The sequence below is a fragment of the Tursiops truncatus genome, chromosome X (assembly GCF_011762595.2).
Source record: "Tursiops truncatus isolate mTurTru1 chromosome X, mTurTru1.mat.Y, whole genome shotgun sequence".
NCBI lineage: Eukaryota > Metazoa > Chordata > Mammalia > Artiodactyla > Delphinidae > Tursiops > Tursiops truncatus.
In genome coordinates this window covers 117,145,354-117,162,601 of record NC_047055.1, presented here as the reverse complement: position 1 = coordinate 117,162,601, position 17,248 = coordinate 117,145,354, and the positions used below count along the sequence as shown (strand labels likewise).

Below are 17,248 nucleotides of genomic sequence, written 5' to 3'. Positions count from 1 at the left end.
TAGCTTCAAACATGTCAACTCAGACTTTTTAAATTGAAATTAATGAAAATGTAAATGTTATGTAAAAAAATTTTAAGCACAATTAGCCAAAGTAAAAATGCAATTTTCTGAACCACTGTTTAATCTTTATCATGCGGTTTTATTTCCTGATTTTTTTTCATTGACATTTCTGAAAATTTAATGCTGGATTTCTCTTTTAATTCCTTTAAAATGTGCTGAGAAAGTCATGATGGAAACGAGGTTTAAAAGTTTAAGTAAATCAGAATGGCATGACAGAACAAAATTGTAATTACTAAACAGCTGTGTTTGATAACAGTTTATTCTTGCGGATTCTATAAGAACGTCACAGTTCTAAGCTGCAGGGCTTGGGAGAAAGGCACAGAAGTTCAGGCTTAGGATGGAAAGTCTGGGTCTGGCTCACGCATAATGAGGAAGCCCGCTTTTTTCTCTTTCTGACTTCTCATTTGAGAAGGTTTTTCAGATTGGGGGTTTATCAGAGAGGCATAAGGCAAACAACTCTTCTCATACTACTGTACATATTAGTGAATCACAATGCTGTTTGATTCATTGTCTGGAAATCTTAGTAGTTGGGATCATTGATGGATTTGTACAGAGGCCAAAACCCTGATAGGTTTATTAATGAACATCAGGATAATTTAATCTTCCTGAATCTTCCTGGAACATTTGAAACCCACAAGGGACAGTCAAAATGTAGATGCCTACAGAGATTAGAGAATGTGAATTAAGTACTGTGCCATGGAAAAATACATATTAACAGATTTTAGCCTGAACTAATTTCAGAGGACGTGGGTTAGCACATACAGTAAGTAAATCGAGAAAGAGAATGAAAGGAATTTAATGAAGTGACTGTTTTTTCTTCAGCTGCTTTCAAAATTGTGAAATCCTGGCTTGGTCCAGAAGCAGTGAGTTTGTTGAAGTTTACAAGTAAAAATGACGTCCAAGACTATGTCAGTGTAGAATACCTGCCTCTTCACATGGGCGGAACTGTAAGTACAGTACTTGAAACCTGTTTCTAAAATAAGACTGGGTCATGGCACATGAGGCTGTATTCTTTCCTCAAGGAAAAAGGAAAAGCAATATCTTACCATCCTAAGAAAAATCATAGATATCGTAAAATAGCAAGCAGTGTTACAGACACTTTTTATTTAAGTTTTCAAGTTGTTAAATGTTTATTTGTGAATAGGTCATGTCTTTACATGGTTCTAAACTGAAACCTATGGAGTAAAAGTATTCAGAAACAAGAAACAAGTATTCAGTAAAAAGTCTTTGGACTGCTATGCCAACCACACTGTTCCCCTTCCTAGTTTCATTTCTTATTTTTATTTCCAGGGATCTTTGTTACCTATATAAGCAACTATAGTAAATATGTAATACATATATAAGCAACTATAGTATATATATAATTCTTTCTCCCTCCCATCTGTTTTAAAAAAGTAGTGTATTTATACACTATTGTGTATCCTGCTTTTTTCTTCACGTCTTACAGATCATTCTAAATTAATATGTGATCAGCTGTCTTACTCTTGTTTATGGCTGCATAGTATTCCAGTGTCTAGAGATGAACCATAAATTGTTTAAGGAATAACCATAAGTTATTTAATTTCCTTTTGATGTGTCTTTAGTTTGCTTCCAGTTGTTTACTGTTGAACAGTTTTTAATATATACTGTCATTTCCATTTTTTGGAAATAATCTTACTACTTAGAAGTAAGAGACCAGGAGTAAGTAGATATATGTTAAATTTTTAATACTCCATAACAATGAAACATATTTGGATAATGACTTTTTTAAATAAACTGTGAAACCTATGGATTTGGTATGCTTTGGGTTAATTTGATTAATATTTCAATTATTTGATTTTTACAATCTACTTTGTACTGGCAAAATTGTATTCAACTAGAACCAAAGGACTAGCAAAATGAAAAGTTTTCGTGTGTGCTTTTCTTTGTTTTCTTTCATTTTAAAAAAGTTGAACCAATATTTTTTGGGGGGAGCTATCAATCTTTTATTTTTATAGTACATATTTTATTTGTACAATACATCTGGAACCTATCAAAGATCATCTCTTAGCGACTGAATAAAATATCTGAACCACAATTTACTCTTTTTTTTTTTTTTTTTTTTGCGGTATGCGGGCCTCTCACTGCTGTGGCCCCTCCCGCCGCGGAGCACAGGCTCCAGACGCGCAGGCTCAGCGGCCATGGCTCACGGGCCCAGCCGCTCCGCGGCACGTGGGATCCTCCCAGACCGGGACACGAACCCGCGTCCCCTGCATCGGCAGGCAGACTCTCAAGCACTGCGCCACCAGGGAAGCCCCACAATTTACTCTTACTCTCCATGAGGATGATGTGTTATACAGAAAGTTCTCAGCAGCTTTTGGCAACCAGCTAAAGATGATTTTAAAAAGGAAAAAAAGAAAAGAAGAAATAGTACAAAGTCCTTAGACAACACTTATGATCTGAGACTCAGATTTATTTTAAAGGATAACAAATATATATTATCCTTAGGTCTAAGATTCTGTTTCCAGACTATCAGAACTCAACATAATCCTCCACAGAACTCCCAACACACTTCAACTCACTGCAAGAGAAACTGGGTGGGGTGGGGGTAACAGAAAATTGAATTTTTCCTATACAGACATGCACAATAATTTCTTCAGCCAAATTGGACCTTAAACTGGTTATGAGTATCTTGATTCCCAGACATCTGAAAAAGCAAATGAAAAGTCTCTATTATTACTGAATGATGGTCATTAAAGGTGGCTGAAAATATGTTTCTTTTTTCCCCCTTAAACATCCAATTATTTCTTTTTTTTTTTAACTTTTATTGGAGTATAGTTGCTTTAAAACGTTGTGTAAGTTTCAGGTGTACAGCCAAGTGAATCAGTTGTACATATATATACATACATATCCATTCTTTTTCAGATTCTTTTCCCATATATTACAGAGTGTTGAGTAGAGTTCCCTGTGCTATACAGTAGGTCCTTGTTACTTATCTGTTTTATGTATAGTAGTGTGTATATGTTAATCCCAATCTCCTAACTTATCACTACCCCCATGTTTCCCCTTTGGTAACCGTAAGTTTGATTTCGAGATCTGTGAGTCTGTTTCTGTTTTGTAAATAAGTTCATTTGTATCATTTTTTATTAGATTCCACATATAAGTGACATCATGTGATTCTTGTCTTTCTCTGTCTGACTTCACTTAGTATGATCATCTCTAAGTCCATCCATGTTGCTGCAAATGGCATTAATTCTTTCCTTTTATGGCTGAGTAATATTCCTTTATATATATGTAGCACATCTTCTTTATCCATTCCTCTCTTGGGCATTTAGGTTGCTTCCATGTCTTGGCTATTGCAAATAGTGCTGCAGTGAACGTTGGGGTACATGTATCTTTTCAAATTATGGTTTTCTCTGGATATATGCCCAGGAAGTGGGATTGCTGGATCATATGGTAGTTCTATTTTTAGTTATGTAAGGAACCTCCATACTATTCTCCATAATGGTTGTACCAACTTTCATTCCCACCAACAGTGCAGGAGGGTTCCCTTTTCTCCACATCCTCTCCAGCATTTATGATTTGTAGATTTTTTTTTAAAAATGATGGCCATTCTGACCAGTGTGAGCTGATACCTCATTGTAGTTTTGATTTGCATTTCTCTAATAATTAGTTATGTTGAGCATCTTTTAATGTACTTCTTGGCCATCTGTATATCTTCTTTGGAGAAATGTCTATTTAGATCTTCTGCCCATTCTTTGATTGGGTTATTTTGTTTGTTTGTTTTTTTAACTGCATGAGCTGTTTGTATATTTTGGACATTAATCCCTTGTTGGTCGCTTTGTTTACAAATATTTTCTCCCAATCTGTGGGTTGTCTTTTTGGTTTTGGTTTCCTTTGTTGTGCAAAAGCTTGTAAGTGTAATCAGGTCCTATTTCTTTATTTTCATTTTTATTACTCTAGGTGGTGGAACAAAAAAGATATCGCTGCAATTTATGTCAGAGAGTGTTCTGCCTATGTTTTCTTCTAAGAGTTTTATGGTATCTGGTCTTACATTTAGGTCTTTGATCCATTTTGAGTTTACTTCTGTGTATGGTGTTAGAGAGTGTTCTAATTTCGTTCTTTTACATGTAGCTGTCCAGTTTTCCCAGCACCATTTACTCAAGAGACTGTCTTGCCTCCTTTGTCCTAGTTTAGTTGACCGTAGGTTGGTGTGTTTATTTCTGGACTTCCTATCCTGTTGCATTGATCTATATTTCTGTTTTTATGCCAGTACCATAGTGTTTTGATTACTGTAGCTTTGTAGTATAGTCTCCAGATTGCTTTGGATATTTGGGGTCTTTTGTGTATCCATACAGATTTTTTAATTTTTTGTTCTACTGTGGAAAATGCCATTGGTAATTTGATATGAATTGCATTGAATCTGTAGATTGCCTTGGGTAGTGTAGTCATTTTGACAGTATTGATTCTTCCAGTCCAAGAACATGGTACATCTTTCCATCTGTTTGTGTCATCTTCAGTTTCTTTTATCAGCGCCTTATAGTTTTCAGAGTACAGGTCTTTTGCTTCCTTACGTAGGTTTATTCCTAGGTATTTTATTCTTTTTGATGTAATGGTGAATGGGATTGTTTCCTTGATTTCTCTTTCTGATCTTTCATTGTTAGTGTATAGGAATGCAAGAGATTTCTGTATATTAATTTTGTATCCTGCACCTTTACTGAATTCATGGATGAGCTCTAGTAAGTTTTCTGGTAGCATCTTTAGGATTCTCTATGTATATTATCATTTCATCTGCAAACAGTTGACAGTTTTACTTCTTTTCCATTTTGGATTCCTTTTATCTTCTCTGATAGTTTTGGAAGTCCTGTACACAGCAGTGTTGTATAAAAGTGGTGAGAGTGCACACGCTTGTCTTGTTCCTGATCTTAGAGGTAATGCTTTCAGCTTTTCACCATTGAGTATGATGTTAGCTGTAGGTTTGTCATAAATGCCTTTTATTATGTGGAGGTATGTTCCCTTTATGCCCACCTTCTGGAGAGTTTTTTATCATAAATGGGTGTTGAATTTTGTCAAAAGCTTTTTCTGCATCTATTGAGGTGATCATATGGTTTTTATTCTTCGGTTTGTCAGTTTGGTGTATCACACTTATTGACTTGTGGATATTAAAAATCCTTGCATCCCTTTGGATAAATCCTACTTGATCTTGCTATATGATCCTTTTAATGTATTGTTGGATTCAGTTTGCTAGTATTTTGTTGAGGATTTTTACATCAATGTTCATCAGTGATATTGGCCTGTGATTTTCTTTTTTTGATATCTTTGTCTGGTTTTGGTACCAGGGTGATGGGGGCCTCATAGAATGAGTTTGGGAGTGTTTTTTACTGTGCAGTATTTTGGAATAGTTTCAGAAGGATAGTTGTTAGCTCTTCTCTAAATGTTTTATAGAATTCACCTATGAAGCCATCTGGTCCTGGAGTTTTGTTTCTTGGGAATTTTTAAATCACAGTTTCCATTTCAGTACTTGTGATTGGTCTGTTTATATTTTCTATTTCTTCCTGGTTCATTCTTTGGAGATTGTACATTTCTAAGAATTTGCCCATTTCTTCTAGGTTGTCCATTTTATTGGCATATAGTTGCTTGTAATAGTCTCTTGTGATCCTTTGTATTTCTGTGGTGTTTGTTGTAATTTCTCCTTTTTCATTTCTAATTTTATTGATCTGAGCCCTCTCCCTTTTTTTCTTGATGAGTCTGGCTAAAGGTTTATCAATTTTGTTTATTTTCTCAAAGAACCATCTTTTAGTTTCATTGATCTTTTCTGTTGTTGTCTTCATCTCTATTTCATTTATTTCTGCTCTGATCTTTATGATTTGTTTCCTTCTGTTAGCTTTGGGTTTTGTTTGTTCTTCTCTTTCTAGTTGCTTTAGGGGTAAGGTTAGGTTGTTCCTTTGAGATTTTTCTTGTTTCATTAAGGTAGGATTGTATTGCTGTAAACTTCCCTCTTAGAATTGCTTTGCCGCTTCCCATGGGTTTTGGATCTTTGTGTTTTCATTGTCATTGTCTCTAGGTATTTTTTGATTGCCTCATTGATTAATTCAGTGATCCATTGGTTGTTTATTAGCATATTTAAATTCCACGTGTTTGTGTTTTTTACGGTTTTTTTCTTGTAGTTGATGTCTGTCTCATAGCATTGTGGTTGGAGAAGATTGTTGATATGATTTCAGTTTTCTTAAATTTACCAAGGCTCACTTTGTGGTCCAGCATGTGATCAATCCTGGAGAGTGTTTCCCGTGTACTTGAGAAGAATGTGTATTCTGCTGCTTTTGGATGGAATGCTCTATAAATATCAGTTAAGTCTATCTGGTCTAATGTGTCATTTAAGGCCTGTGTTTCCTTATTGATTTTCTGTCTGGATGATCTGTCCATTGATGTGAGGTGTTAAAAGTCCCCCATGATTATTGTGTTACTGTCAATTTCCCCTTTTATGTCTGTTACATTTGCCTTATGTATTGAGGTGCTCCTAAGTTGGGTGCATATATATTTACAGTTGTTATATCTTCTTTGATTGATCCCTTGATCATTATGTAGTGTCCTTCTTTGTCTCTTGTAACAGTCTTTAGTTTAAAGTCTATTTTGTCTGATATGAGTATTGGCACTCCAGCTTTCTCTTGATTTCCATTTGCATGGAATACCTTTTTCAGTCCCCTGACTTTCAGTCTGTATGTCCCTAGATTTGAAGTGGGTCTCTTGTAGACAGCATATATATGGGTTTGTATCCATTCAGCCAGTCTATGTCTTTTGGTTTGAGCATTTAATCCATTTACATTTAAAGTAATTATCTGTATGTATGTTCTTATTGCCATTTTTTATTTTATTTTTTTGGCCATGCTGCATCACTTGCAGGATCTTAGTTCCCCAACCAGGGATTGAACCCAGGCCATGACAGTGAAAGCACCAAGTCCTATGCACTCGACCGTCAGGGAATTCCCTTCTTAATGCCATTTTGTTAATTGTTTTTTCCATTTGTTTTTGTATGTCTTTTTTCTCCCCTTCCTCTTTTGTTCTCTTGTGATATGGTGACTTACTTTAGTGTTGTGTTTGGATTCCTTTTTCCTTTGTGTGTGTCTATTGCAGATTTTTGGTTTGCGGTTAACCATGTTTTGATATAGCAGTCTATATACGAATAAGATTGTTTTAAGTTGCTGGTCTTTTAATTTCAAATGCATTTCCAATATCCTGCGTTTGTACTTCCCTCTTCTCATGATTGATGGTTTTGATAGCATATTTGTGTGTGGATTATTTCCTACCTTTACTGTTAGTTTGCCTTTACCAGTGAGCTTTTCCATTCATAATTTTCTTGTTTCTAGTTGTGGCCTTTTTTTCCCCCATCTAGAGAAGTTCCTTTAGCATTTGTTGCAAAGCTGGTCTGCTGGTGCAGAATTCTCTTAGCTTTTGCTTGTCTGTAATGCTTTTGATTTCTCCGTTGAATCTGAATGAGATCCTTGCTGGATAGAGTAATCTTGGTTGTAGGTTTTTCCCTTTCATCTCTTTAAATATATCGTGCCACTCCCTTCTGGTCTGCAGAGTTTCTGCTGAAAAATCAGCTGATAACCTTCTGGGAGTTCCCTTGTATGTTATTCATTGCTTTTAATATTTTGTCTTTGTGTTTAATTTTTGTCAGCTTCATTAATATGTGTCTCGGGGTGTTCCTCCTTGGGTTTATCCTGCGTGGGACTCTCGGCACTTCCTGGACATGGGTGACTATTTCCTTTCCCATGTTAGGGAAGTTTTCAGCTATTATTTCTTCAAACATTTTCTCAGGTCCTTTCTCGTCCTTCTGGCACCCCTTTAATGTGAATGTTGGTGCATTTAATGTTGTCACAGAGGTCTCGCAGACTGTCCTCATTTCTTTTCTTTTTTCTCTATTCTGTTTCGTGGCAGTGATTTCCACCATTCTGTCTTCCACTTCATCTGTTCTTCTGCCTCATTTATTCCACTCTTCATTCCTTCTAGTGTATTTTTCATTTCAGTTATCATATTGTTCATCTGTGTTTGTTTTTTCTTTAGGTATTCTAGCTCTTTATTAAACATTTCTTGTGTCTTCTTGGTCTGTGCTTCCATTATTTTTCCGAGATCTTGGATCGACTTTACTGTCATTACTCTGCATTCTTTTTCGGGTAGATTGCCTATCTCCACTTCATGTAGTTGTTTTTCTGGGGTTTTTATCTTGTTCCTTCATCTGGGACATAATCCTCTGCTGGTCTCATTTTGTCTAACATGCTGTGATTGTGATTTCTGTTCCACAGCCTACAGGGTTGTAGTTCTCCTTGCTTCTTCTGTCTGCCCCCTGGTGGATGAGGCCAGTCTAAGAGGCTTTTGCAGGGAATTCCCTGGCGGTCCAGTGGTTAGGAGTCCATGCTTTCACTATTGAGGGTGCACATTCAGTCCCTGGTTGGGGAAACTAAGATCCTTCAAGCCACACGGTGCGGCCAAAAAAAAAAAAACCATTTATTTAAGAGGCTTGTGCAGGTTTCCTGTTGGGAGGTACTGGTTCCTGCCCATTGGTATACAAAGCTGGGTCTTGTCCCTCTGGTGAGCAGCTGTGGGCTCAGGAAGACTTTAGGCAGAATGTCTGCTGATGGGTGGGGCTGTGTTCCCACTGTGTTGGTTGTTAGGCCTGAGGCATCCCAGCACTGGACCCTGCAGGGTGTTGGGTGGGGCCAGGTCTTGGTGAGAAAATGGCAGCCTCCAGGAGAGCTCACGCCAATGAGCACTCCCCAGAACTACCACCAGTAGTGTCTTTGTCCCCACAGTGAGCCACAGCTACCCCCCCACCTCATAAGGAGACCCTCCAGTACTAGGAGGTAGGTCTGGCCCAGGCTCCTATGAGGTCACTGCTTTTACCTGTGGGTCCTGGTGCTCATCAGACCTTATGTGCGTCCTCCAAGAGTGGAGTTTCTGTTTCCCCCAGTCCTGTGGATTCCTGTGATCAAACCCTGTTGGCCTTCAAAGCCAGATGCTTTTGGGGGCTCCTCCTGATGCCAGACCCTCAGGCTGGGCAGCCTGATGTGGGGCTCGGGACTTTCACTCCTGTGGGAGAACCTCTGCTATCTAATTATTTTCCGGTTTGTGGGTAGCCCACCCAGCAGGTATGGAATTTGATTTTATCGTGATTGCACCCCTCCTATTGTCTCGTTATGGCTTCTTGGTTTTGGATGTAGAATATCTTTTTTGGTAGGTTCCAGTGTTTTTTTGTCAATGTTTGTTTAGCAGTTAGTTGTGATTTTGGCGTTTTCATGAGAGGAGGTGAGCTCATGTCCTTCTACTCTGCCATCTTGTCTCGGTCCTCAATCACAAACGTTTCATTTTGGCGTGCTCATTTTTTGTCCATATTTTTATGCCTTCTGGGTTTCATGTTTTACTTAGAAAAGGCCTTCCCTTACTTAGTTTTTGTGTTTTTGGGGTTTTGTTGTTTTTTTAATCCTCCTATGTGTTGTTCTGGAGCTTATGTCGTTTTTTTTAAAAATACACATATACATTTAAAGCTTTCATACATCTGAAATTCTTTTTGGTATAAAGAATGAGCTAGGGACTTCCCTGGTGGTCCAGTGGTAAAGAATCCACCTTCCAACGCAGGGGACACGGGTTCGATCCCTGCTCGGGGGACTAAGATCCCATGTGCTGCGGGGCACCTAAGCCCACGCGCCACAACTACTGAGCTCGTGTGCCTCGATGAGAGAGCCCACATGCCGCAAATTACAGAGCCCATGCACTCTGGAGCCCGCGCACCACAACTGCAGAGCCCGTGCACCCTGGAGCCCGTGTACAACAGCTAGAGAGAGAAAACCCGCACGTCACAACTAGAGATAAGTCCGTGCACTGCAACGAAAGATCCCACATGCCACAACTAGGACCCGACACAGCCAAAAAAATAAAAAGTAAATTTTTTTTTTAAAAAAGAATGAGCTGAAGATCCAATTTCGTTCTTTTACAGATGGCTGGCCAGTTGTCCCACACCACATCCTGCTTTTACCCTTGCTGTTTCAAAATGCTTGCTTTGTTTTAAATTTCACTATCTAATTAGCTCTGTTTTCTTGGCCAGAGGAATGGATTTTAACTTTTACTAAGAGAATTATTTCTCCACCCACCTCTTAGCAAGCTGATACAAAATTCTTTTCTCTCAGGATCCTTTCAAGTATAGCTATCCACCACTTGTAGATGATGACTTCCAGACACCATTGTGTGAAAATGGGCCTATTGCCAGTGAGGATGAAGCTTCAAGTAAAGAAGATATAGAAAGTGATGGCAAAGAAACCTTGGAAACAATTCCTAATGAAGAACAAACAGCTCTTCTTAAAAAGGTAAGTTTTTTAACATCTTTATTGGAGTATAATTGCTTTACAATGGTGTGTTAGTTTCTGCTTTATAACAAAGTGAATCAGTTATACATATACATATGTTCCCATATCTCTTCCCTCTTGCGTCTCCCTCCCTCCCACCCTTCATATCCCACCCCTCTAGGTGGTTACAAAGCACTGAGTTGATCTCCCTGTGCTATGCGGCTGCTTCCCACTAGCTATCTTTTTACGTTTGGTAGTGTATATATGTCCATGCCTCTCTCTCACTTTGTCACAGCTTACTCTTCCCCCTCCCCATGTCCTCAAGTCCATTCTCTAGTAGGTCTGTGTCTTTATTCCCGTCTTACCCCTAGGTTCTTCATGAACTTTTTTTTTTCTTTTTAGATTCCATATATATGTGTTAGCAAACGGTATTTGTTTTTCTCTTTCTGACTTACATCACTCTATATGACAGACTCTAGGTCCGTACACCTCACTACAGATAACTCAATTTTGTATCTTTTATGGGTGCGTAATATTCCATTGTATATATGTGCCACATCTTCTTTATCCATTCATCTGTCGATGGACACTTAGGTTGCTGCCATGTCCTGGCTATTGTAAATAGAGCTGCAATGAACATTTTGGTGCATGACTCTTTTTGAATTATGGTTTTCTCAGGGTATGTGCCCAGTAGTGGGATTGCTGGGTCATATGGTAGTTCTATTTTTAGTTTTTTAAGGAACCTCCATACTTTACTCCATAGTGGCTGTATCAATTTACATTCCCACCAACAGTGCAAGAGGGTTCCCTTTTCTCCACACCCTCTCCAGCATTTATTGTTTCTAGATTTTTTGATGATGGCCATTCTGACTGGTGTGAGGTGATACCTCATTGTAGTTTTGACTTGCATTTCTCTCATGATTAGTGATGTTGAGCATTCTTTCATGTGTTTGTTGGTAATCTGTATATCTTCTTTGGAGAAATGTCTCTTTAGGTCTTCTGCCCATTTTTGGATTGGGTTGTTTGTTTTTTTGTTATTGAGCTGCATGAGCTGCTTGTAAATTTTGGAGATTAATCCTTTGTCAGTTGCTTCATTTGCAAATATTTTCTCCCATTCTGAGGGTTGTCTTTTGGTCTTATTTATGGTTTCCTTTGCTGTGCAAAAGCTTTGAAGTTTCATTAGGTCCCATTTGTTTATTTTTCTTTTTATTTCCATTTCTGTAGGAGATGGGTCAAAAAGGATCTTGCTGTGATTTATGTCATAGAGTGTTCTGCCTATGCTTTCCTCTAATAGTTTGATAGTTTCTGGCCTTACATTTAGGTCTTCAATCCATTTTGAGCTTATTATTGTGTATGGTGTTAGGGAGTGATCTAATCTCATACTTTTACATGTACCTGTCCAGTTTTCCCAGCACCACTTATTGAAGAGGCTGTCCTTTCTCCACTGTACATTCCTGCCTCCTTTATCAAAGATAAGGTGACCATATGTGTGTGGGTTTATCTCTGGGCTTTCTATCCTGTTCCATTGATCTATCTTTCTGTTTTTGTGCCAGTACCATACTGTCTTGATTACTGTAGCTTTGTAGTATAGTCTGAAGTCAGGGAGCCTGATTCCTCCAGCTCCGTTTTTCTTTCTCAAGATTGCTTTGGCTATTCGGGGTCTTTTGTGTTTCCATACAAATTGTGAAATTTTTTGTTCTAGTTCTGTGAAAAACACCAGTGGTAGTTTGATAGGGATTGCATTGAATCTGTAGATTGCTTTGGGTAGTACAGTCATTTTCACAATGTTGATTTTTCCAATTCAAGAAATGGTATATCTCTCCATCTATTTGTATCATCTTTAATTTCTTTCATCAGTGTCAAAATTTTCTGCATACAGCTCTTTTGTCTCCTTAGGTAGGTTTATTCCTAGATATTTTATTCTTTTTGTTGTAATGGTAAATGGGAGTATTTTCTTGATTTCACTTTCAGATTTTTCATCATTAGTGTATAGGAATGCAAGAGATTTCTGTGAATTAATTTTGTATCCTGCTACTTTACCAAATTCATTGATTAGCTCTAGTAGTTTTCTGGTAGCATCTTTAGGATTCTCTATGTATAGTATCATGTCATCTGCAAACAGTGACAGCTTTACTTCTTCTTTTCCGATTTGGATTCCTTTCATTTCCTTTTCTTCTCTGATTGCTGTGGCTACAACTTCCAAAACTATATTGAATAAGAGTGGTGAGAGTGGGCAACCTTGTCTTGTTCCTGATATTAGTGGAAATGCTTTCAGTTTTTCACCATTGAGGATGATGCTGGCTGTGAGTTTGTCATATATGGCCTTTATTATGTTGAGGAAAGTTCCCTGTATGCCTACTTTCTGCAGGGTTTCTATCATAAATGGGTGTTGAATTTTGTCAAAAGCTTTCTCTGCATCTATTGAGATGATAATATGGGTTTTCTCCTTCAATTTATTAATATGGTTTATCCCACTGATTGATTTGCGTATATTGAAGAATCCTTGCATTCCTGGGATAAACCCCTCTTGATCATGGTGTATGATCCTTTTAATGTGCTGTTGGATTCTGTTTGCTTGTATTTTGTTGAGGATTTTTTCATCTATGTTCATCAGTGATATTGGCCTGTAGTTTTCTTGCTTTGTGACATCCTTGTCTGGTTTTGGTGTCAGGGTGATTGTGGTGTCATAGAAGGAGTTTGGGAGTGTTCCTCCCTCTGCTATGTTTTGGAAGAGTTTGAGAAGGATAGGTGTTAGCTCTTCTCTAGATGTTTGGTAGAAGTCGCCTGTGAAGCCATCTGGTCCTGGGCTTTTGTTTGTTGGAAGATTTTTAATCACCATTTCAATTTCAGTGCTTGTGATTGGTCTGTTCATATTTTGTATTTCTCCCTGATTCAGTCTTGGCAGGTTGTGCATTTCTAAGAATTTATCCATTTCTTCCAGGTTGTCCATTTTATTGGCATGTAGTTGCTTGTAGTAATCTCTCATAATCTTTTGTATTTCTGCAGTCAGTTGTTATTTCTCCTTTTTCGTTTTGAATTCTATTGATTTGAGTCTTCTCTGTTTTCTTTTTTTGATGAGTCTGATTGAGATGAGTCTAATTGATTAATGGTTAATCAATTTTGTTTATCTTCTCAAAGAACCAGCTTTTAATTTTTTCGATCTTTGCTGTCATTTCCTTCATTTCTTTTTCATTTATTTCTGATTGGATTTTTATGATTTCTTTCCTTCTGCTAACTTTGGGGGGTTTTTTGTTCTTCTTTCTCTAATTGCTTTAGGTCCAAGGTTAGGGTGTTTATTTGAGTTGGTTCCTGTTTCTTAAGGTAAGATTGTATTGCTATAAACTTCCCTCTTAGAACTGCTTTTGCTGCATCTCATAGGTTTTTGGTCATCGTGTCTCCATTGTCGTTTGTTTCTAGGTATGTTTTGATTTTTTCTTTGATTTCTTCAGTGATCACTTGGTTATTAAGTAGTTTATTGTTTTGCTTCCATGTGTTTGTATTTTTTAGAGACCTTTTCCTGTAATTGATACCTAGTCTCATAGCATTGTGGTCAGAAAAGATACTTGGTACCATTTCAATTTTCTTAAATTTACCAAGGCTTGATTTGTGACCCAAGATATGATCTGTCCTGGAGAATGTTCCATGAGCAGCTGAGAAAAATGTGTATTCTGTTGTTTTTGGATGATGTGTCCATTGGTGAAAGTGGGGTGTTAAAGTCCCCGACTATGATTATGTTAGTGTCTATTTCCCCTGAAAAAGGTATTTTTCACAAAAAAATGAAATTGAGACAGAAGCTGTGACATAGCCCCAATTCTACCATAGCTGGCTATGTAATTTTAGGTAATGCACTTAACTTGCTGCCCTTCCATATCTTTGTACGTAAAAAGAAAGAGGAAGGATGGCACTAGTTGACTGGTAGTGTGCTACAGTATATAAAAGGTTGATTCCTTGCTTTTGTATAGAAATTGGCTAAACACATCTTACAAGAGTCCTTTTTTTCTAAAGTATTTTTTATCTATCTAAAATAAGTAAAAGTAATTAACTCAGAACATTACCTTGATCTACTTTCTCTTTTTCATTTTTAAAGAACACTTAGTTATGTTTTTATGAGATATCAGGGACTTGATAGAGGGATAAATATATTGCAATGTAGAACAGATTTTAAAACGCTTAAAAGGGAGGGGAATTCCCGGGTGGTCAAGTGGTTAGGACTCTGCGCTCTCACTGCTGAGAGCCTGGGTTCAATCCCTGGCTGGGGAACTAAGATCCCACAAGCCATGTGGGGTGGCCAAAAAAATAAAAACTCTTAAGGGAATGACCATGTTACATTTTCTAAAAGGGCCTATTTACATAGTAGGCACTCAAATATAGGTCAATCATCAGGTTACTATATGTTAAATATATAATTTAGATATAATAAACCCATGTTAAAGATTGCAATTTGGATTGAGTCACTACAATGCTTACTTTTTGACCTAACGAACTGCCTGTCAGTGTGAAATTCAATTTATCTGTTTTTCTTCATATATATATATATGTATTTTTTGTCTTTAGGTTAACATAAATGAACCTACTTTCAAAGCAGAAGAGAATGAAAAAGTTGATTCCAAAATGAAAGCTTTCAAGAAACCATTGAGTGTGTTTAAAGGGCCCTTATTACACATCAGGTACTAGTTGAGGATTTTATTAACTATGCTTTCATAATATATCTTGATCCTTTTGAGGGAACTGCAAAATTAAGAAAACTTCTGGCCTGTTTTTGAAACTGTGGAAATATAAAATTAAGGGTTATCTGAAGACTCACATTGGTTTCCAGATATAGTGGGTATTTGTAGCTACCTTTTTGTTATTTATTCTGTTGAGTGTGTTTAAAGGGCCTTTATCCCGCATCAGGTAATAAGAGTGAATATTCATATATTAACAACAAATCTGAATGACATATATTTTTCTCATTTTACTGATAGTGTTTGACTTGCACAAGTCTGAGGTTGCCAGAAATGACACTGAAGTAGCCATTTATCAGTTTGACCTTCCAAAAGCTAAAGCTGAACCAGAAAAATAGGGTTTTTACCAAAGCCGAATTACAGCACATCTCTCTTTTTCTGTCTAGGTTGTTCAATCCAAAAAATTCAGTATTGTTTCCTTATCATGATGTAAAGACCTTTCTCACTAATGATGCTTTTGGTTGGTAAATCTGTACAGCCTTATGTTAATACTGCTTTACCAACTTTATTTAGTAATGGCCTACTGTATCATTTTCTATCCCTTTACTTGAAACCTTTGTATGTTACTGTTAAAGACTCATGAACAACAGAGCCAGACATTTTAAACATCAAATCTGAAATTCTCCGACAGGATTGGTTTGTTTACATATATTTTGAAAACTGTTCTATTTGGATTTATCTTCACCATCTGCAGGAGTCTGTGTGTGAGAGGGAAGGAGGGAAACACACGTGCATGTTCTTTTCCGTGGTTTTTCTTTGTAGTTTCCCCCACTTTGGAATTTGTTTCCCATTTTTCCCTCTACTAGTTTGGAAGTTAGTTTTTTCTCTGGAGGCCTGTCAAAACCATAGGTCCTGGCTTGTAACTATCAAGGTATGGCTAGAAGATCCGGCTAGGGAGAAAGCCAACTCTGCAGTGCCCACCCATCTCTCCAGAAAATCAGCACTCCCTCCCTCTCCCTCCCTCTCCCTCTCCCTCTCCCTCTCCCTCCCTCTCCCTCCCTCTCCCTCTCCCTCCCTCCCTCCCTCTCCCTCCCTCTCCCTCTCTCCCTCTCCCTCCCTCCCTCCCTCCCTCCCTCTCTCTCTCTCTCTCTCTCTCTCTCACACACACACACACACACACACCACACACCACACACCACACACCCCTAACCAACCTCTGTCTCCCTAGAGCTTTTCATGGTTTTTGTGCTGGATACTGAGAGCAGTTCTGAGATCCATTAACCTTCCTGTTTTTTCTGTGGTATATTTCAGATTGGGTTTTAAAAAGATGCCAGCAACCATGCTAATTTATGTCTTGTCCAAAGCTGGGCACAGCTCTCCTGGGAGAGCACTTTTTTAAAATGTGTGTTCTTTACATGAATAAATATCTCTGATAACGCACATATTCCTGATATTAAATGAATCTATTTAAAGGTGGAGCTTATAGTCAAGGGCTATCTGAAGAATTCACCTTTTTATCTAAAAATCACAGTCTGGGCTTCCCTGGTGGTGCAGTGGTTAAGAATCCACCTGCCAATGCAGGGGACACGGGTTCGAGCCCTGCTCCGGTAAGATCCCACGTGCTGCGGAGCAACTAAGCCCGTGTGCCACAACTACTGGGCCTGCGCTCTAGAGCCCGAGAGCCACAACTACTGAAGCCCGTGCGCCTAGAGCCCCTGCTCTGCAACAAGAGAAGCCACCCAATGAGAAGCCCACGCACCGCAACAAAGAGTAGCCCCAGCTCGCTGCAACTAGAGAAAAGCCCACGTGCAGCAACAAAGACCCAATGCAGCCAAAAATAAAAATAAATTTTTTTTAAAAGTAAGTAAACAAATAAAAATCACAGTCTTCTGCATCATTTGGAGGCACCCGATTTGGCTCATGTAATTAAACTACACAAACTTTGCTTGAGTCTTTTTATTTTTAAAATACAGTGGCCAGTAACAGTAAAATTTGCATTTGAGCCTCACTGATTTTTTGACAGTTTTTTCCTGTAATTCCTGCCCCATATTTTGTGTTTTTCTCCTTCCATATTATTTAGAAAAAACCTTTCTATAGTCAGGACTTATTCTGTTACTTAAATATATCCCTGATGACCATTTTGAGTTATACTCTTTTCTCTTGATGTATAAAAATGTGCCCCATTCTAATGTTTGTAATTAGGTAAAGTTGAAGCAGCAGTTTCTTCTC

The 17,248-nt window shown here is 37.9% G+C and overlaps 1 protein-coding gene across 7 annotated transcripts in view; it reads left to right on the top strand.

Moving 5' to 3' along the window:
* Window positions 1-17,248, top strand: part of MOSPD2 (motile sperm domain containing 2) — a 59,844-nt gene that overhangs the window by 29,102 nt on the left and 13,494 nt on the right. For all 7 annotated transcript variants that reach the window (XR_012329294.1, XR_012329293.1, XR_012329295.1 and 4 more), the window contains 3 exons: window positions 883-1,007; window positions 10,200-10,376; window positions 14,910-15,022. Coding sequence is in view for 4 of the 7 variants with exons in the window: in XM_019925605.3 (XP_019781164.1) it covers window positions 883-1,007; window positions 10,200-10,376; window positions 14,910-15,022 (415 nt within the window). In the remaining 3 variants the exon portion in view is untranslated. The remainder of the gene's footprint in view (window positions 1-882; window positions 1,008-10,199; window positions 10,377-14,909; window positions 15,023-17,248) is intronic.